Below are 21,696 nucleotides of genomic sequence, written 5' to 3'. Positions count from 1 at the left end.
TGTAATACTTTTATTTATTATAGTCCAGCTCTGTTTATTTAGAAAGCTCCAATTTATAAGAGAGATCCTACCAAAGCAGCTTATAAGAAAAATAATGGAAACATAGAAACACATTTGCTGAATAAATTCTGACAGTTTATACTCCAGTCCACCTGCAGAGGTCTCTGCAGGGACACAAAAAGTCCAAACATGCTAGTTTCCCTTCTGTACTTCCTGTTCATTAAAAATATATCAACATCTGATGAAATTATAGTATGCTTCACCTGGTTGATTCACTCCAAACTAGCAGATGGAAACCCGCATTTTCATTTGGTGAATATTATGCGACATTTCATAACTTCAGTTAAAGTTCACATGACAATTTGTCATAAAATTAGCTTAAAATTTAAGCAATTGTAGCTTTCTGTATAAAGCTACAGTGTCAAGTGGAGCTTCTATGAGGAGGAAAGGCAGAAAGAGATTAATGTTAATGACCTCAATGAAATCTGTTAATTCATTAATGGAAAGTAGTAGGAAAAAGTAGCAAAGTGAGGAAAAGGTGACAGTAAATGATGATGATGATTATTGTTTAAATTAAACAGCATTTGTCACACATATGCCTTATGCGTTTTAAAATAAGTGCATTAAGATCAGCTATTTACAACCGTCTCCATGACAACTGAACATGAGAATACATGTAAATGGAAAACTGGCTAGTTATTAAATTCAAGCAACATTTACTCAGTCACATTAAGTGATTCTAATGAACAGTGAAGGCTTGAAGGAGTAGTATTTATGCTGGGCTAGTTAGATGGTCAACCATCCAGAGCAACAGGCAGCATACAGAGACTGCATGTTATATAGACAGGATGGAATCTTTTTCCATTCTGTCTGATCTGTGTTTGCATTTTGATAGCAACAGAAGTGGTTTCAGAATCTGAACCAGGGCAACTAAGGGGTTTGCCAGCATTATGAAACTTCTGTTGCTGCTTTCCCAACTTGTGGTTCTAGTTAGAATTCAGTTTCAGAGGGTACCAGCCTCACAGGGAATGAAATTGTGCATGAGATATTACTTATTCAGTGTAGCAGTTCCACCAGCACGTTTTGATTAAAGCAGGTGCCGAAGAATAGCTGACAAATAAGGGCAGCAATATAAAGGCAGTACGGAATTACCTGTACTTTTTTATTACACATTGTACATTCAACTCCCCACCATGATTGCCCTGGTTAACAGTCTAATAATTCATCTTTTGAATAGCAAAGAAATGTAGATTTGGCTGAATTAAGTGAGACAAGCTATAAACATCGAGGAAGGAACGAGCATGTGCCCCACAATAAATCTCCCCTCATTTGCAGCATGACTGCTCGTTTTAGGCACACATTACTGCGTTCTGCTCCACTGTCTGCACACACCTCCAAATAATCAGACTTTATGAATAAAACATTGCTACGTCCATGATGGCAAATACATTTTTTTTGCTGAGTACAATGTTTAGAGCATGTTGAATGGTTCCATGCACAGTCTGCATTTCTGTGACAAGCTCATTGGCTCCTTGGAATGGGAGGTAATAAGTCAGATCACTCAGTGCGACACTTTTGACTAAGGCCTAAAGTTCATTTTAGAGTTCATCTACAGAGATTTCTTCCCCCAGAATGGTATCTTGTAGAAAATTGAGATTATTTCTTGTATTTATGAGGGCTCCTGTTAAAACGTTTGAAGTCTAAGGATGTTTCTCCACTGACTTTGGCATGTAGACCCTTCCCAGGACTGTACTGAAAACTGTGCAATATAGCACCGTAGAACAAGCAAATTTATCAAACAAAAGAAAGTTCTACAAGGTGAGAGGTAAGATGTTTTAAATTGGTCACTTTAAGAATAAAACCTAAAGTCATGGTTAAAAATGTTAATCCCTTAAATTATGAAATAGTCAGCACAAATGGAAGATATTAGTTTCTCACATACTCTTTTTTTTTATCTTTGATTAATAAGTGACGATGTAGTGGAATCTGTGGTTGTGAAGGTTACATTTCCATCAAAATGTAACTTTAAGATCTAGACTTTAGGGACTCTTACAGGAAGAGACGAAATACATAAATGTTCAGCTTATTTACCTTTTTCAGGGTAATATTAAAAATACAGAGATGGAACAAAAATGAAAGCAATGTAAGGACAGAAAAAGATCAATATTATGCTTTTTAATAATTTGCACAATGTCACACTTCTATAAGAGTGCCAGATGAAAAATAATCTGCAAGGATGCCAACCTTTGCATTAATCGTAGCGTTATTTTCCCTCTTCTACAAAAATAACTGCATTTTAATGGTTCAGTCTCTGATATTTCAGCCACTAAGATTTTTAAGAGAATGTTTTAGTCAGCTGCATGATCATGAACTGCAGAACTCAACTTGGATAAAATTATATTGCACTTTGTTGCACGTAAATCTTGCTGTAAAGGCTCATATTCTATGCTTAACCTAAGAAAGTACAACATCCTAAACAATGATCCGTCACGCAACTCTAGTAATGTGAAAATTGAGGCGCTTGTTGAGTGTTTGAATTTCTAAACTGAACAGTATAAAGAGCATTTTACCTCCCAAATCCTTTTGAATAGTTCCTCTTTCATGTTCTGGTATCACTCCACCATATTTATTCCTGTATAAACTGGCTCCACCAAAGGCTGACAAATGGTGCCCTCCTCTGGGTGGCAGCCAAACTACAACACTAAAATAAGGTTTAGTGTCTTCAATTTGTAAATAAACTATTATTTACAATTAATTGATTAATTTTTTGCATCCCTAATTATAAAGTAAAATGCAGGGTGTCATTTGTAACTCCAACAATAAATAATTAACAGCAATAATCTATTTTATTTAGCTTGTGATAGAGAAAACGATGTGGGAGTTCATTTTTCAAAGTCCTATTTTCACCATATTATTTCCACATTCATAAATGTCAGAGTTTCAAACTAAATATGTAATTATCAAATTGAATATTTATTTAGCTAGCTATATATAATTCTAATTAAATGTTTAAATCTGAGTTAGATATTTAGACTTTAAATATGTAGTTACAAATTAAGTATTTATTTTGCAAATTAAACATTAAATTTTCAAACTAAATATTTATTTTCTAAACTAAATATTTAACTCACACCTAAATATTTGGCGTGGTTGTAGTGATTTGAGTTTTTCTGTATGTTTATTGCAGGTTTCTGTGTCTATTGAGTCTCCGTGTTGTCCTGTCTATTCCTTGATTGTTCCCAGCTGGTCAAAAATAGTAACCACCATAAATGTTTAAAAGATATGGAAACTGATAAGATAAAATTACAGCAAAAGCATTGAAACAGAATGAAGTCAGGCTTGTCTCCACTTTAGCTTACGTCAGACAGAATGCTCCACAGTCTGAATCTGGAAACATACTTTCACTCTGGTCTTCATGTGTCTTGAAGATTACAAAATATATATACTTATATGCATAAATATACAAACATTGCTTGACATCTTTCAAATCAAATCAAATAAAATCAAATCAAATTTTATTTGTATATCACATTTCTGCAACAGAGCATTTCAAAGTGCTTTACTTGATAAAAACAGCAGTACAAAGTCATTGAAAACACAGTCAACAGCTGAAACATTTAATCAAGTGCCAGCGATAATCTTTTCAAAAGCAACTCTAAACAGGTTGGATTGTAGTCTAGATTTAAAGGTATTTTATATAAATTAATATTTGCAGACTTAAAGCCTGAGTAGGTTAATTACTGATATGGCTTTGTTTAGATTACTAATTGCTGAGACAGCAGATTACAACATTTGTAGTTTTATTCTACAATATACAGAAATATGACAACTTACTGCAAAATCAAATGCTGTGTGTGTGTGTTGGATTCACAGAAGCCAGCCAGAACAATAACTATGGAGTCCCAATGAGGTAAGTGACAATACAAATAATCCTAACAATTAAATAAACTGGATCATTATTTCTTATAGTGGCTAAACAAATTCCAATGAAATGTCCTGTTTCAAAAATAAATATATTTTAAAGTTCTGATTGGCGGACCTGTCCTTCTGTCTTAACAGGAATGTTCGGAAGATGGGCCTGAGGCAGTCATATTCATCTAGTCCAGACTCAGGATTCAGGAGAGCTAACCCAAGTCCAAACATGAGGCAGAAAAAAGGTCAGTGGTTCAATTAACTGAAAGTTCCTATCAAGATTAGATTTTTCAATCATTTATTGTTTCTTTTTTGATATAAAATGGGTTGATTCTAAGGTACTACTTTAACATGAATACCAAAAACATAGTTTAGGTAAAAGGAAAAAAATGAGATAGGAATCATTTTTTGGTGGATATCTAATACAATATTTTTGAATGAGTCCAACATTACATTTTGTTTGATTTTCTATTACTTCTCTGTTAGTCTGGTTTGTAGTGTGTTGGTTCTGGTTTGGGTTTTTTTGTAGACTTTTATTAAGAATTTATTTGGTTGAGGCATTGCCTACTTGGAAAATCATTCTCTCTAGATTTGGATGCTGAGCAGTGAAAGGATTTTGCTCCTGAATGTAACCCTGGTAACAAGGTATTGTTTTAGCACCTGGGAACAGCTGATTAGCATTCCAAAAGCTCACATGATTGATATATAGACTATCATTCATAATTCATGCTAACCATACAGCCATAGGAAGTTGTAATGAGGAGCGGCAAGAGCAAATGAGGTGGATTGGCAGGGCTTGCCAACAACTGATGGCATTGTCCAAGACATCTTACTGTGGAATATCGTCTCTGCTGCCTGGATGTTAGGCTGTTAGCATGTCTTGAAATCCAGCGTTATCTTTTAATTGTATGGCTTGAATAGTGGGATTATAAGACATTACTTCTCTTTTCTTGACTCTGAAGTAATAGAACACAGAAGTCTATGTTGCCAAAATCCTCTTAAAAATCTTCCATTTACACCTTTGCATGGATTTCTATTGACTCTGTATAAGTTATAAAGAGCAGTCACTGTGTGAGAGAAATGTTGGTCCTAGTTTTTTATCTTCTACTCACGGATATAGTGGAAGGAGTTACCATTCAGCATCTGCTGTGGAAATGCTCACAAAAATTACCAGGCAAAATAAAAGTTCCTGAAAAAAACCTTTCGTGTGCCACAGAGAAGATGCAACTTTTGGACACCTACACCTACACCTAAAAGCTAATCCATTGTAAGGGATTAGTTTAGGCCAGTTTTATTTAGCATTTTTGTTTTGTAGATATTTTACCATATTTGTATTTCTGAAATTGGGCTGTTGTCAGTATAAAACACCAACCTTCTTGGTACTGGAATCTGTATTCGAAAATGATGGTATAATGTATTGGTGTAAAATGCAGGTTCTAAGCAAACACCGACAGTGATATAACACTTATAGTCCACTGCTGAGGTCCGGTTCCAGGTCTTTGTCAGAGTCTATCAATCACTTCACATCTTGGGGACTGCTGGTGATGGAATTTCCCTGCTTTACTAACTTCTCTTCATTGCCTCCCAGCTGATGCTTCAGCCCACTCAGCTGTTAACGTTCGGAAGCATTTCACCTTGCAGGGACTTTCTAACAGGAGGTCTCTTCCAGCAGGTAACACATCATCATTAACACAGGCATCTCTGTCTGTACCGTCCTCTTCATTGTGGCCCCTGTCTTCCCATCTTATCTCATATTATTGTCTTGAACAGCATCGTTCTTGTTCTTATTGTTTTTAATGTCATTGTTTGGCTTTGCACCCCGGAAAATTAAGGCTATAACATTTCCTGGACCTTACACATTTTACTAATTTGGCTTAATGGAAAATAATAGATGAGTGGAATACTTTAAGCAATGAGCTCTTTCACATGCTGCATTATTGCCTATCATTTAATTGAATATGCGTGTCACTAGTAGAGAAAGCAGTGCATATAATAACAATGCTTAGTGTGTGCAGATGCTTTACTCACCTGTTAGGATGTGGGACCTTTGAAACTGAAGTCATCACTTGATGCCTAATTATGTGTCTAATAATTGTTTTACCAGTTGGCGATCCCTATAGATCCTTGATACTGTTTTATATGAATAGAAACCGAACAGTAACATCACAAAAAAAGCAATGTCCCCTGTCATGACACAGCAAAACACTGTGAACTACACCCCACTGAGCTCAGTAAAAGGTGTTCATATCAGAATTCCTTTAACATTTTTAACCAAAAGACAAATTTTTGTGACTTAAAAAAATTTTTTAAATGTATAATTTCAAACTTTGTCCACCTTTAATGTGATGTATACACTTTAACTAAAAAATTAGTAAATTTGCTTTAAGAAAAACATTAAAGAATTTTATTACAAGGCTGCAAAAATTGTTGCATAAGTGTCCATCCAAAGGATGGATGCACCAAAATAAGAATTCTGACCGATACCAATAGACATGATTAATATTGCTGTTATGTTTGACAACCCATATTTACTGATGTTATAAATATTTTGCTACTCTTTAGATAATGTTAAAAATATCCTGGATACTGGCTCTGTTTTTCTGCTTAAGTTAAATACCCACCATCCTGTGCTGCATCACTGTCCCTGTCACATGACTCTCTACTGAAAACAAAATGAAATAAATATGAGTGTTTAATATAGGCCAAGTTTTACTTATTGGATTGATGCCAATTTCTTAAAAAATTACAAAACTATGTTGAGGACAATATATTGTTCATCCTAAATTTATGCACATAAAATCACGGTTTGCTAAAGCATCTATTGATGCCCTCTTCTTGGTTATCATCAACAGATGAGCCAGAAATAAAAACTTGATTTTTTTTTTGTAGATTTCCATTACCTTCCATCCATTGTTCAGCCCCTCTTTAGAGTCACAGAGGGGCTGATGCTTGTTCTTTTTTCATAAAAACAATAAAGAGACAGTAAGGAAACAGGTCAGATGGGCTGCCAAAGAGAGAGCCTAACTCACTGAAGGAACTGCAGATATTTCCAACAAGTAGTGGTTATGTTTTATGTGTGACAACAACCTGCTGCACTCTCCATATGTCTGAACTGAGAAGCAGGCTTGCTAAACAGAACTCCTTCCTTCCAATTAAAACATACATGTCTGGTAAACTCTTCCAAAACTCTGTGATGCAGCCTGATGAAATGCGGTGATGAAATGGTGTGTGATGTTTCTCAACACAAGAAAACAAGAAAACCATAGTCCAAATGAAACTTGTTGGTGGCAGCATTTTGCTCTGGGGTTCTACACAATTTGTTGTAAAAGAATCAGGTAGAAGATATAAGATCTTATAATTTATTTCCCCTCTCATACTCATCAGCACACAATCATTTAAAAAACACAAAAAAGTTTTTTAAAAGAGTTCTTAAAGTGATAAAAACAGCATTTAAAAAACTAGGTCAATAATAACAAATATAGTAATAATAATAACAGAGGTGCACCAATTTATCGGTGCTGATTTCCTTTATTTTGGAGATCAGTGATCAGCCAATTTTTACACCTGAAGCTGATCTTATCCATCAATTTTATCTAGCTTGGCAAAGGTCTAAGAATCAACCACTGTCCTCTTTTGCTGTCAGGTGAAATTGGCTTGATTGACAGACCACCACACCAAGTTATCTCTGCACATTTACAATTAACAATAGTTACGCCACTGTTGCAAACACTACAACTTTTTTGCTGTATTGAGCAACATTTCAGACAAAAAAATTGGTATTGGTCAAAATCAGAATTGGCAGGTTAACCTTTATAAAAGATCGGCAATCAGTCAGAAAACTGCAATCGGTGCACCCCTAAATAATAGAAAACTATGCAGGACTTTAACAGAAAATACTGAGCAGTTAGAAATAAATGTTTTAGACTTGTGATTTAAGGGATATGCAACTGAGTCTGATCATTTTTCACATTTTTATGTCTCTAAAAATATATATATTTTTATAAAAACAAAACTTCTATTTACATTCCTCTCTAAGCTTTCCCCTCCCCAACACTGATATAGTCATTTTAAAAAGATTCCCTGTATAGATATGGTTGGTCTCTATCAGATGGCTGGTTAAAAAAAAGTGAAGTGAATTCAGGGGCGGTCCCAACCTATTTGGCCCTCTGGACGAACAACATTCAGGGCACTAGTGAGCTCTCACAAGCATGGTGTGTGCACACCATGCATGAAGAGGGACAGGGGGAGGGGATTCCAAGAACTCATGTCACACTGGATGAGAAGCCCCCTTGGATGGTTGCCCATGTCACCCATGTCAAAAAAACCACTGGCTGCATTAACATTTTTGGAAGAAACCATTGCCTGAAATCAGCCATAATATTGGGTGTCAGATCATTTCAAGGCATATGCTCCTAATTACACTACTGATGGGGAAAAGATAAAGGTGTGGCGGTAGTCGAGATCAACATCCAACCCTGTCTGACACATTCTATGGCTTGCAGAAAGGATGACAGTCACACTGTGAATGAGTGTTTTGCTTTCCCCCATAATCACTACCACAATGAGGGCCACCTGCTTGTTTGAAGGGGGAAGTTCAAACCTGTCTGAGTGAAATCCCAAAGTGACAGCCTTGACATCTGATTGAAAACTCCCTTTAAGATAGCTGAAAGCTGCTCCTCTGTCATGTTGCGGTGGTGTTGCATCACAAATTGACATTGATTCTGGCGAGTCCCACATCGGCAGCTTGTGAAGTTTTATACTTGGTCCCGACTTTACTGTGTTTATTGTGTTGCGATGTCTCCTTCAACTTGTCATGGACGTAAAATGTGAGAAACTCCTCAGAAAAAGCAGTTCATTTGCATCATCTCAGCTGGAAGTCATTTTCCTTTACTGTTCAATTGTAATTTTTTTATGCCACATGAGTAACTTGCCATTGAATCATGTTTTCTTGTCATTCTTCGATACATCAATTTGTTTTAATCTCTTGTTGTATTTTAAGTTTTTACAGATATGTGAAATGTTTTAATGCACATTAAATAATAACTCCTACATTACTTACGTCCTCTTACACAATGTCTTTTCATCCCAACTTCATCTGTTGTTTCTTTTGCTCTTTGCTCAATTTACAACAACATGTATCTCAGTAGCTGCCTTCCCTTATCTTTCCCTGTCCGTTCTCCTTTCCTTTCCTTTTATTCTGTCATAGAACCCACAGTAAAAGAGGCAGAGGTCACTCGACGCTTCTCTCTCACTTCCTCTCTTGCCTCCTCTTCCTCTGCCATGCGACACACCAAAGGTACAGAGTTTAATGAGTTTATGTGTTTTGTGTTAAGATTTAAAAAACAAATCCCCATGAAATGTTAGGTTAGCTAGTTATTGCTAACTTGCTACTGACATACGAGGGTTGTAGCAGAGTGTTGCACATCGTTATAGAGCCAGTAAATACTCACACTGATGAGGCATGAACTAGATGGGAATTAAATACTTTCCCAACACCTTCTAAGTTTAAGATGTTTGTAGTATTCCATCAGATGATGATCTTTCAGTACATGAATCATGGTTGAGGACCTTCTTTTTCTGACAAGAAAGTGACTGAACATACTTTTTTTTTAAAGATTTTTTTTGTCCTTCTTTGTAGTTGGACTAATTCTTCAGTATGTGTGCTTTATGCATTTTTTTTTTCAGTAATGCTCAATATTAAATGTGCAAATGAACAAAAGATTCCTCTTTGAACTGGCAGATATTGAATCTGTAATATGTGAGGAGCTTAATGGATGTTCCTGGGCTACTTTATATGCTGTCCTTTGTAATAGGCTAATTTCTGAAGAAGTGTCTGGTTACATCTTGTTTCCCAGGTCCCCTCTCTGCTAGCATTAAGAGCAAGAGACACGAGATAAAGAGTGATCCCACTCCATTTGGCTATGAAGGTATATAAAGTAACATAACATTTTGCTGAGGCTTGATAAATGTTGTGATTGGTGATGGCATTTTATGTTGTGGATGGTTGTTTATGTCTATATTTCTTGCCTGAATTGGGAATTAGGGCTTTATATATACATAGTGCACAAGCATCAAATTAAGAGCAAACTAGATAAGATGTTTGTCACTGCATGAGATTATTTTTATTTTATTCAGTTTGTGGGTATTTTGAGTCCTGCATGTGTAGTGCTGCTTTTTGTGATTGAACTGATCATTTTCCAACTGCTCCAACCTCGCTATGAAAGGACTTCTTATTTGCTAAGGTTGGTGTAAAGGATTTGGCTTCCCTGCAGATACGCTACGTGGTGCAATGGCTGCACATGGGAAGCAGCAGAGCATGACCAGCAGCATCGCTGGTGGTGCTGGTAGCAAAGCAGCTGTCCCCAGATCAACCTCACAGCCAGGTAACCACAGGATGCATGGAGACATTTGTGAGGACATCTTTTATCACTGACTTTAAGCCTTTATGTCCTGACAGATTCATATCAATTCACTGATACTTAAACTGAATGGTAGCCTTTCTGGAATGGTTTTACGTCAAAGTGCTTCAAGTCAGCTGTTAGCTGTTGTTGCTAACAGATATATGTTTGCACCAATAACCTTCTGAATTTTTGAGTAGAGGAGTCATATGTTGAATGTAAGACTTTGGAACTAGTTGCATAAAACACTACATAGCCTGTTCCCTTGTTTTCAGTGAACTCACTGTGTGAAAGAGGTGTATGGTAATGCTAAAGAGGTTTGCTGCTTTCTACATTTCCCAGCTGCCAGGTAGATTGTCTTCCACCCTTATGTAAAATTTTGAGTATCCAATATTATATCTCACATATATTAATAAATAATGATAGTCATTAGTAGGGTTTTAGCTTTGTAAAACAGTTCTACAGATGATTTACATTGCATCCTGCTTCTTGTCTCTTCCATATCGGTCCATAATGGAGGGATTCACCTAGTTGGCTGCTCCACAATGCAATGTCAGGGAGGAAAGAGTTCTTCACCAGAGTTGTTACTCATCAGTCTGGATCTATTTTGGTATAGGATCATTTTCAAGTGATTCAAAGTTTGTAAGTATAGGAAAACATATGTTGTCAGGTTTGGTTTGCACTGTTGGAAGGTAGTCTAAGGGTGCATTCATAACAGCCCTGTTTAGACTGCTTTAAATTAACCTCTGTTCATTTGCATAGAATGTCTGGTTCATTTGAACAAGTACTCAAACTCTGATGCAGACCAAAAAAGTGAACTGTGGTCCACCTACCAAACTAGGCCTCGGTTTGGTTGAAGCAAACTCTGGTGCACTTTGAATGCATATGTGGATGCAAGCAGACCAGAAATATGCTCCAAAAACAGAATGTGGACTGCAACGCAGGACATTCTGGGTAAAAACTACCAGAACAAAGTTTAGTCATAGCTGGGAGAAATGGCTTGTGGTCTTTCACCAAAAACAAAAGAGAAATCCTACAACTACCACTCCATTTTGTTTAGATTTTGTGAAAAAGGAAGTTGCGCTCAGTGTCTTCTTCAGAAGATTCCTTCCACTGAAGGAATCTTCAGTGGAAGGTTCTGCTGCACCTAGAACCACTGTTCTAGGTGCAGCACCTCCACAGGTACGTAAGTAGGGGAACAGGTTGCTCAAAGGTTTTGATTGGTGAAAGTGCAGTGTGAAAGTGAACCACACCGTCTGAAAATGTAACAAATTTTTCAGTTTTGGTCTCAGTCTAACCAAATTTACTGAACTATCAGGTGTGAAAACACCCTAAAACTTACTAAGTTGAAACAAGATGTGTTTATTCAGAAGAAACAGCGGTTTGCCTTGTGCTGCTCACCCCTCAAACAGTTTTACAGTATATTGAGAGAAGTTGGTTTTTTTGAAGCAAAGTTATTTTAATGGTATTGGACCTATTTCGTAATATGATTTTGAATTACGGTAGTTATTTTTTTATAATTTGTTGCTGCTTTTTGACTGTACTACATCTGCATTAATTTGCAAAATGACACGAGCTGAGGCTGCTGGCTGTATCAACCATCCTAATTAGCTGACAATCATTCTGCCACTAATATTTAAAACTGTAAATAAAGTCTTTAGTAAATGTAGTTCTGCATTAAAACTGAAAAGTTTTATAATCTACAAATACAGCCTTGCTTAATACTGGTCTGATATTGTAGGGTTGTGTGTTTTTGTGTTAATTAGTTATTGTATTGTTGTGTCATTGTTGTTAATCAGGGAAGGTAATCCCTGATTACCAGGGATTACCTTGTGAAGTTTTATACTTGGTCCCGACTTTACTGTGTTTATTGTGTTGCGATGTCTCCTTCAACACAAACAAGAGACCTGTGTCTCTTGTTTGTGTCACATCCTACTCTTAAGTCATAAGTTGTAAATCACATGGCTCTGTCAGTCCTGTCAAGTTACTACCAGTTACTACTAGTGTCAGAGCTATTGCCTTGACTACAAGGTCCAGGCAGCTCACCTGTGCTGCCTGTACCTTGTACTCTTCTGGATTTCATTGAAACCAACAGTTCCCACCATAACCTGGGTCCACCGCATGTTCATCCTAACTAACAACAACCTTAAATTGTGACAAATATGGCTAAAATGTCAATTTTAATATTCCCATTGCTATGGTCATTGTCTGACTAGCTCGTAGCCTTCCCTTTGGGTCCTGAGTGTATTTGTTCTGCAGATTAACTTCTGTTGATTCCCAGCTGCAGGCTCAAACGACCCATCCTACCCTTCTAAAGCAATATCCCCCCTCAGTGGTAACACTTGTTTGTTTGAAAAGTACTAACGTCTGTCAGTGTGTCCTTAGGCTGGACCCAGAGACGTCTCCTCTCCATGGATACAGACGACTTTGAGACAATTCCGTCCAGCGGAGAGGAATCCTCCAACTCTTCTGAGGACGAAGCCGACAATAAGAATGTATGTGAACTTAGCTTTGCTTACCTCAGCATTCTTTATAGTGGAATGAAATTTAAAGAATTATAAGGCAAAAACATTTTTATTCCAAATTTAACTTCATAAAAAAAATGTGGCTCAGAATGACTCGTTCTTCACTTGTTGATGCTAGATAGCCCTTGCATAATTCATCACATTTTTCCAGTCAGTCACAATCATCAGTCAGTTTCCTCTCATTTCTTTGAAATGTATCTCAACGTCCTGAATTTGGACACCTCTACTGCTTAATTAGTTCCCTAGACTTGTGTTTTTAGAGCAGCAGGAACTGACCACTTGTCATTTAAGAAATGAGAAACGAAGGGCTGAAGAAATTCTATCTGCATACATCTGGTGCAGGTGTCTGCAGCCTCTGGCTCTGATGCCACATGTACTCTTCTTTGTGAATCTTGTAACTTTGTCCGACAATGCTAAACAACCTGTTTTTTAATCTAAACGTAATTAATCACGTAATTAATTAATTAAAGTTCAAGCAGTTTTTCCATGCAATTTATGCAAAAATGTACACCAATAAGGTATGAAATATTTTTGCTTATCTTTTGGTTGCAAATGTGGCCTTTTTCGACATAATTTAAAATGTAAATGAAATGTTCCATTGAAGAAATGTATTTAATCCCTTTATATAAAAGTTTGACTTTCAAATTTTATTTTATTTTTTTTATTTTATTTTTAAAACCTAAAAACTAAATAAAATTGTTTAATTTAAAAATATGTACATATTTCCAATAGCAGATGCAAAAATAATTAGTTTCATGTAGCTTTTGTGGCTCTAACTGAATTTTTTTAACCTGAACTAAATGGCTAACTGGCTCTCTGGATTGCAAACATTGAGTGATGGTAAATGTGTTGGCCTTTCCTAAGTCAGTAGAGTTCTTCTAAGTCACATTAGAAATCTACACATATTGATATACTGGGATGTAGTGGTTCATTCACTTTTAAGCATTCAGTCAAATTTTTGCAATGAAAGCTAAAGTAAAACCTTTTTGTGTGAAATTATACATGTCAACTGTAGAAATGAATGAGAACCCTTAAAGGGAAATAATATATTAAAATGTTTGGGGTGTCTGTTTAATACAGACATTGTTACTGCATTAAAAAAAGATTCAAACATGTTGAAGCCTTGATAAAATTCAACTTATTACATCCTGGATGTGAACGGACGGACAGACAGACTGTCTGACTGACTTATTACATCGCAGGTGTTTCTGTCTTCAGTCAGTGTTGGATTCAGCTGGATGAGTTTGAGTCTTTTCATCAGTTTGTAGTTTGTGCTGCATTTGACAGTCATATGTTCCTGCAGGGTGCCAGCAGCCGTTACCGGGTGCAGCTGACATACGCGTCATGTGAAGCAAAAGACCTCCAGTTTCTGGAGGAAGGAGAAAATGGAAACTGGTACGTTTACACCGCTTCCATGAATGCAAAACAGTGTCCTTTCACTTTTTGCCTTTGCAAAGCTCTCTAGCTATTTTTATTTTATATATGTACAGTGAACAGCTGTTTGACCCCATGCTGATTCTGCAAGTGTGCTCATTTAGCAACAGAAGCACAATATCTTATGGTAGGTTAATTTTAATAAGGGGAGACAACATATCAACCCTAAAATGTTAACAAAAATGCTCTTCATCAGAGGAAATAAGTTTTTGAACCAAGACAAAAGCTGACTCAAATTTTAATGTAGAAAGTTTGCTAAGAACTTAAGGCGGATATTTAATGTTCATCACCAGGTTTACTCACTTATCACCATTCCTCTTTACAGAAACACCCTATAAATAATTCATCTTTCTTAGCTGTTGCTTGGCAACTCAGAGCTATAGTTCCCACCAGAGTTTTTGAAGGATAGAGATTTGAAGACTAGCTAGAACCTTCTGTAACTTTAAGGTGCATTCACACCAGCCCTGTTTAGTTCACTTTAATCAAACTCTAGTTCGTTTGCCTAGAAAGTCTGGTTCATTTCCAGAGGTGTGAATGTGGAATCGAACTCTGATCCAGACCAAAGAAGTGAACTCTGCTCTTCCTACAAACCTCAGTCCCTGTTCAGTTAAAGTAACTCTGGTGTGCTTCATATTTATATTTGAATACCACGCAGACCAGAGCTGTCATGAAGTAGTGTGATGAGGTGGTGAGGCAAACGCGATGGAACCAGGTTGCAGTGAATAAATGAAGATTTTAATAATGAAAAAACAAGTCCAAAGTCCAAAACTCCTGGCAGCACAGCTGAGCGGAAGCAAATGGCTCAATACTGGTAGCAAACAGGATAAACGAATGGACACAATGACGGCATGAGCAAACATCAGATGAGGACCCGACAAAGACACACAGGTGACACTAAATACACAAGAGGTAATCATTGAATGAGACACACCTGGGAACTAATCAAGGGGAGACAGGACAACACGGAGACTCAGAAGAACTCAAAATGAACACAAAAAACACAGATCACGACAGTACCCCTCCCCCTTAAAGGGCGGCTCCAAGATGCCCAAAACAGAAAACAAAACAAGGGTGGGCGGAGGGGAGTCGGACGGGGGTCAGATTCCAAACAACAAAAAACAACCCAACAGAGTGGGCGGAGACATGGGAAGCAGTCAAGAGTCCGAAAACAAAAGAAATCGGCCCAACCAGGTTGGGCGGAGACTCAGGGAGGTGGGAGCCACGGAGGTGGGAGCCACGGAGGCGGTCCGGCGGCCATCCGCGGCGCAGGAGGCGGGAGCCACGGAGGCGGTCCGGCGGCCATCCGCGACGCAGGAGGCGGGAGCCACGGAGGCGGTCCGGCGGCCATCCGCGGCGCAGGAGGCGGGAGCCACGGAGGCGGTCCGGCGGCCATCCGCGGCGCAGGAGGCGGGAGCCACGGAGGCGGTCCGGCGGCCATCCGCGGCGCAGGAGGCGGGAGCCACGGAGGCGGTCCGGCGGCCATCCGCGGCGCAGGAGGTGGGATCCGCGGCGCAGGAGGCGGGAGCCATGGGGGCGGTTCGGTGGCCATCCGCGGCGACGAGGAGTCTCTAGGGCCGCATAGGGGCGGCAACGAGGAGTCTCTAGGGTCGCACGGGGGCGGCGACGAGGAGTCTCTAGGGTCACACGGGGGCGGCGACGAGGAGTCTCTAGGGTCGCACGGGGGCGGCGACGAGGAGTCTCTAGGGCCGCACGGGGGCGGCGATGAAAGGACACGGGAAGAGCACCAGGAGGCGGGGTCTCAGAAGGAGCACCAGGAGGCGGGGTCTCGGAAGGAACACTGGGGGACTCTGGACTGGCACTAGGGACACTAGGGGACTCTGGACTGGCACTAGGGACACTAGGGGACTCTGGACTGGCACTAGGGACACTAGGGGACTCTGGACTGGCACTAGGGACACTAGGGGACTCTGGACTGGCACTAGGGACACTAGGGAGACAAGACCCACTGACTGGGGCAGGAAAGCCTTCTACCCGTGCCATCTGTCGGCCTGGAGCCAGGCGGGCCGCCTGGAATCCCATCACCATGGGCACAGTGGCGGGAGCAGTTCCTGGAGCAGCAACTTGAGGCTTGGGTGCGCCGGCTGGAACGGCGGCAGGAACGGGCTCGGGTGCGCCGACTGGAATGGCGGCAGGACCGGAAACTGGAGGTACCGGTCTTGGAGACACAGGAGCTGAGGCGGGGCTGGCGGAAAGATTGTCCGGCTTGGGAGGCAGAGGTTCGCCGGCCATGACGGCCAGAGCTACCTCACGCTCCCACTCTGCCTCCCTTTGCAGTTCCACCAGCTGCAGGTGCGGAAAGCGTGGAACCCAGTAGTCCAGCAATAGTCCCAAGCGAATAGCAAGACCGAGCCATCTGCAGTCGGTGTTGGGCTTAGCCTTGACCTCGACATATTCTCTTATGGTCTCAGTTAGCTCCTGTAGCTCATCTGGTTCCATGATGGAGGAAAAAAAATAGCGTGCCTCACCGTCTGGTCTGGTCGGGTCCTTCTGTCATGAAGTAGTGTGATGAGGTGGTGAGGCAAACACGATGGAACCAGGTTGCAGTGAATAAATTAAGATTTTAATAATGAAAAAACAAGTCCAAAGTCCAAAACTCCTGGCAGCACAGCTGAGCGGAAGCAAATGGCTCAATACTGGTAGCAAACAGGATAAACGAATGGACACAATGACAGCACGAGCAAACATCAGACGAGGACCCGACAAAGACACAGACACACAGGTGACACTAAATACACAGGAGGTAATCAGAGAACGAGACACACCTGGGAACTAATCAAGGGGAGACAGGACAACACGGAGACTCAGAAGAACTCAAAATAAACACAAAAAACACAGATCACGACAAGAGCGCACTCCAAAAGTAGGAAATGGACTACAGCACAGGGTATCCTGGATAAATACTACCAAAACAAATGCACATCATGCTAGCGGGAGAAATGGTTCGTGGTGTTTTAACAAAGAGAAATTCTACAAACGCTAAAATTTGGTGCTACTCCTTTTCTGTTTACATTTGGTGAAGAAGGAAGTTGCATTCAGTTACATCTGAAGAGGCTTTTGTTTCATTTCCTCCAGTAGTTCTTTGTGCAGTGCCACTACAGGCCAGAAGGGGAACAGGTTTTTAAGAGGATTTCAGAGGAACCAGGAATCTTGGGCCCCATGACAAAAAAATAATTTGCCCCTGATTAGCTGTTTCTAGATAGCACTGGGAGAAAGCAGAGGAAATAGATTTTTCACAAATGATCTCTCATGCCATATTGTCATAACATAATGACAGTTTTAACAAATATGTGATTTTTCTTCTCTTTATGAAAGCTACATACTGCAGCTTTAATTTCACTTAGGAGAGGCTTGTTAGGAGGCTGATCAGGAGGGACATGGGTTAGAGCTGCTGCTGACTGTCTCATTTGTTGTTAAATGTGGTAAAAGTTACAGGTACAAGTTTAATATATGTATATGTTGGTAATTTCTTTCCTTAATTCATGTACATGAAGCAATCCAGACTTTATAAAATAAAAAAAGACTCATTTTTATTTTATATATTTTTTTAGATTCATATTAAACTTTATTCCTTCAATTCTGTGCAAAAGGTTGAAGTTTAAATGTTAAATGTTAGTGAAATAGAGGCAACCAGGAGTCTGTAGCTAAGCTAACTATGCTGAATGGTTGATAATCTCACACAGTCTGCCCACTTCAGAGAAAAACTGGGTTACAAATTGACACTTTTACAATTTTTTTCTTTCTGTCTCTCTATTTTTTGAAAACCTAACTTTATTATTTTTCTTAGCAGCATAGTAACCGCCACAGTCGTTCTAACTGCTGCTGAACACCGTCAAGCGCTCCAAGCGAGAACAAATAATTTCATGTAGATCCAGGAGGGTTATCAGGGCAAATGTGTGCTTTTTGGTCTGGGAGTGGAAATATTTAATATTTACTGCTAAAAGCAATTTTAGAAAACATAATATAATTTATTTTTGCAATTGACAGGGCTCCATTTTTTTTTTATTTCTATGAACATAAAAAAAAAAAGAAAAAAACTCACAGCCTGGACATGCACCTCTGAAGTTTTGTAACTCAATGACAATTGCATGCGCCACTGCTGCAAAAGCTGGGCGATATGGAAGTTATTGTTGCACTGGCATTCATATGAAGACTCATTTTTATTTTATATATATATTTTTTTAGATTCATCTTATACTTTATTCCTTCAATTCTGTGCAGACGGTTGAAGTTTAAAATGGTTCACAACATTCCTAAAAGTTGCCAGAGAGTGCTGGAATGAATAAGGAGCTTAAAAGAGAGAACCAGTTTAGAGTCTTTTCTTATGTTTTTTATGCTTTCTACCAGACTTTCTCAATTTTAACAGTGGTTTTGCTCAACGGTTCAATCAGCCTTTATGAGGGTTCTTTTTTCATTTTATTTAATCATCCATCAACAACAGGTCATTGACCACAATAACAAAGCAAACATGGCAATTTTTTTTTGTACCATCCTTTACCTCTCCCCATCCATCCATACCCAGTATGGAAACAACAAAAACAACAATAGAAACAACAAAATAAAGAAAAATATAACAGAGGGTAAAAGAAAAAAAAACAGCACACAATAAAACCAATAATTATACAGCTGAAAAAAACCACAAGTATGAAAAGCCAAAAGACCAAGACAGAACTCAAAAACGTGGATAGCCTGTAAACAAGCGTCCGCACAAGCAGGGGTACACAAACCAAGACAATGAAGACTAATTTTAAGAGAATACAGCTCCAAAATTCCCATTAACAATAACAGCATATTGCTGTCTTGTCTCGCACACACTTAATGCGACCTATCAAAAATCAGCCTTAACTAAATGGCCCCACTTACTGGCTTCCTACACACTTGTCTCTGTCAGAAAACGCCTGTAGATGTCTTCACCTCCATGCTTGACTCCAGGGATGGCAGTCTTATGCCTTGTTTCCACTAAGTGGTACAACATGGGTCTCTGCAGTTTGATACACATTTTTGGCGATCTCCTTTCATTTTCTTAGTTCAGCTTGAGCTGAATAATTGCTCAATCTTCCTTGGAATATAATTTGTTTCAGTTGAATTTACAATATGTACAATATAGTGCATGAAAATACTGCTCTACAGTTACAAAAGTAGTGTTATGGTATAAAAACAAAAACACATGTACATAAGCCTTTGTGGCAATTGGCTACTTGACTGAAGAAGATGATTTAGTTTTATTTTTGTTTGGACGGAGTTTGTTTTTGGAAAAAGAACAGATGTGCCCTAAAACAGGCATCCTCAAATCCAGGCCATTGAGAATCCTGCTACTTCTAGCTGTGTCCATGGTCCAATACACCTGATTCAAATGGTTAGATGATCTCCTCAGTCCTGCTAATAACTTGATTTTCTTACTCGGCTGTGTTGAAGGAGAGACATATGTTGAAATGACAGTACACCAAATTTCCTGGATTTGAAGACCTCTGCCCTAGCAGTTGGAGGTTTGTTGTTATCCAATATGGCTGCCTCACTTAAAAAACTTAGTGATGGTTAAAATAGATGTCCATGATTCTGATAAATCTGATCACATTAATGAGCTACAATGAAAAGGAGGAAGGAGCACAGCAACAACTTCCCTCGGTGGGACTTCCAAGGAATCTGACTGCATCATAACTATGATCAAGCAATCTGACACAATATTTGTTTTTAAAGGTCTCCAATGCAAATTGTGAAAGGTGAGTACAAGAAAGTCACTTTTAATCAATACTGAATCTGTTTCCTTCAAAGTGTACATCTTAGTCTCCATGAACAAGCAGTGTCTTTCAGCTCGACTCTCTGTAACTATTCTCATTTTTCATCAGCTCATACATATTTCAGCTCTTAAGACTGTCTCCTGTCGTCTTCATCTATGGGTTTTTAAAAGGTCTCTCTCACCCGTACTTGTCTCGCCTCCATGAGAGGAGCATGAAGAATTCATAAAGTCCTTGGCTCTTTTTTTTGTTGAATGAACTAAAGCGGAACTGATAGTACTCCGCTGTGTGCACCAAACGTATGCTGTCCCCGTGTGGAGAGCTTTCTTCATATTTTTCTGTATTCCTAAATATGCTACTTGTGCTTTGGTGCATTTGGGTGTATGTACACTTCAGAAGCCAAATTAAGCATATACCTGTGTTGTACATCCAGTGTACTCTGTCCTTGTGTAACGGGTGGCATCAATGACTTTCCAGACTTTCATTAGTAAATGAAATCTTTTTTTATTATTCCACAGCAGCGTGGAACAACATTCTCTATTAACATTTCTTTTTCTCATATTCAACAAAAGTCAACAAAAAAAGTAATCTCACAAAGATCAGAAACTAAAAACAAGAGGAGAAAAACGCCATCTGGTGGCCACAACAACACAATACAGTGGTAAAAAAAAAACAGAGGTAAAAAATACAATTTAAAATAAAGATACATACCTGGGGAAGAAGAGTAAAACAAATCAACACCTCTTCAACTCCCTCTACCTGCAATTCATCCCTAAATATGAAAATAACAACAATGTTCAACCAAGCTGTGCTGGACTAGCACCGATTGTTCGCACCAAAATTAAAAAAAAAGGAAATTATAATAAAACTGTTTATAAAAACCCACAATGACGGTCAAAACTGCAAAATAACACACTAACAAACAATAATAAATAACATATGGTAGAGACCTCTACATAAACAACTTCCATACAGAAAAATAAGCACATATCGCAGCAGCAAACTTTCCTCTGACTTACCCACAGCAACAAAAACAGCAAACAAAAATAACTGAATACGATAAAATTCTCAATATAAAATGAATTAAAAATAATAATTTAAAAGAAGCACATTTGTAACTCTTGCTCCTGTGAATATAGGTTGGTGTACATGTACATATCACATATCACTAATCCATTCAAACATTGTTGACACTAATTTACAATATGAGCCAAATAGAGCAAGAATTGCAAGTCATGCACAATTATCAAATCTTCTTTCATATTCAGACTCAGAGTGATGTTGATCTGAGCCCTGGGGCCTGCTAGTGGCTGAGTGGAGGAGGCAGCAGTGCGTACACTAATGATGCATTAAAACTTTAACCTTCTCAAGCCATATGAAACTGTCATTAATTCACAAAAGGTCAGTGTAGGGAAAAATGTCTGCACCCACATTTGCATGTTCTCTGGCTTGAAAAGAAAGGCCAAGCTAAATTATAAAACTATTTCTTGTAACAAATCACCTCTAATTTTCACCTGCTACCATTTTCAGGTCACTGATTCTAGCTTATTAAGGGAACTTGAAGAATGTTTGGATTTTCTTAAACAATGTTGATTGGATCAGATGTAATGGTTGGTTATTATTACCAGAAAGTTTGTGCTCTTACAACAGACTCAACTGCACCCAAAAATCTGG

General features: G+C 38.7%; 1 protein-coding gene across 5 annotated transcripts in view; it reads left to right on the top strand.

The window, feature by feature from the left end:
- mcf2l2 (MCF.2 cell line derived transforming sequence-like 2) overlaps positions 1–21,696 on the top strand; it is a 93,571-nt gene that overhangs the window by 63,518 nt on the left and 8,357 nt on the right. For 2 of the 5 annotated variants that reach the window (XM_044129827.1, XM_044129830.1), the window contains exons 26-33: positions 3,874–3,910; positions 4,060–4,157; positions 5,501–5,584; positions 9,119–9,208; positions 9,768–9,839; positions 10,185–10,295; positions 12,696–12,805; positions 14,139–14,230. In XM_044129827.1, the coding sequence (XP_043985762.1) occupies positions 3,874–3,910; positions 4,060–4,157; positions 5,501–5,584; positions 9,119–9,208; positions 9,768–9,839; positions 10,185–10,295; positions 12,696–12,805; positions 14,139–14,230 (694 nt within the window). Of the gene's footprint in view, positions 1–3,873; positions 3,911–4,059; positions 4,158–5,500; positions 5,585–9,118; positions 9,209–9,767; positions 9,840–10,154; positions 10,296–12,695; positions 12,806–14,138; positions 14,231–21,696 lie in introns of all 5 variants that reach the window. The other 3 variants (XM_044129826.1, XM_044129828.1, XM_044129829.1) reach the window with 2 other exon arrangements.

This window comes from Gambusia affinis, linkage group LG10, assembly GCF_019740435.1.
Source record: "Gambusia affinis linkage group LG10, SWU_Gaff_1.0, whole genome shotgun sequence".
NCBI classification, from domain to species: domain Eukaryota; kingdom Metazoa; phylum Chordata; class Actinopteri; order Cyprinodontiformes; family Poeciliidae; genus Gambusia; species Gambusia affinis.
This window is presented reverse-complemented; position numbering and strand designations above follow the sequence as displayed.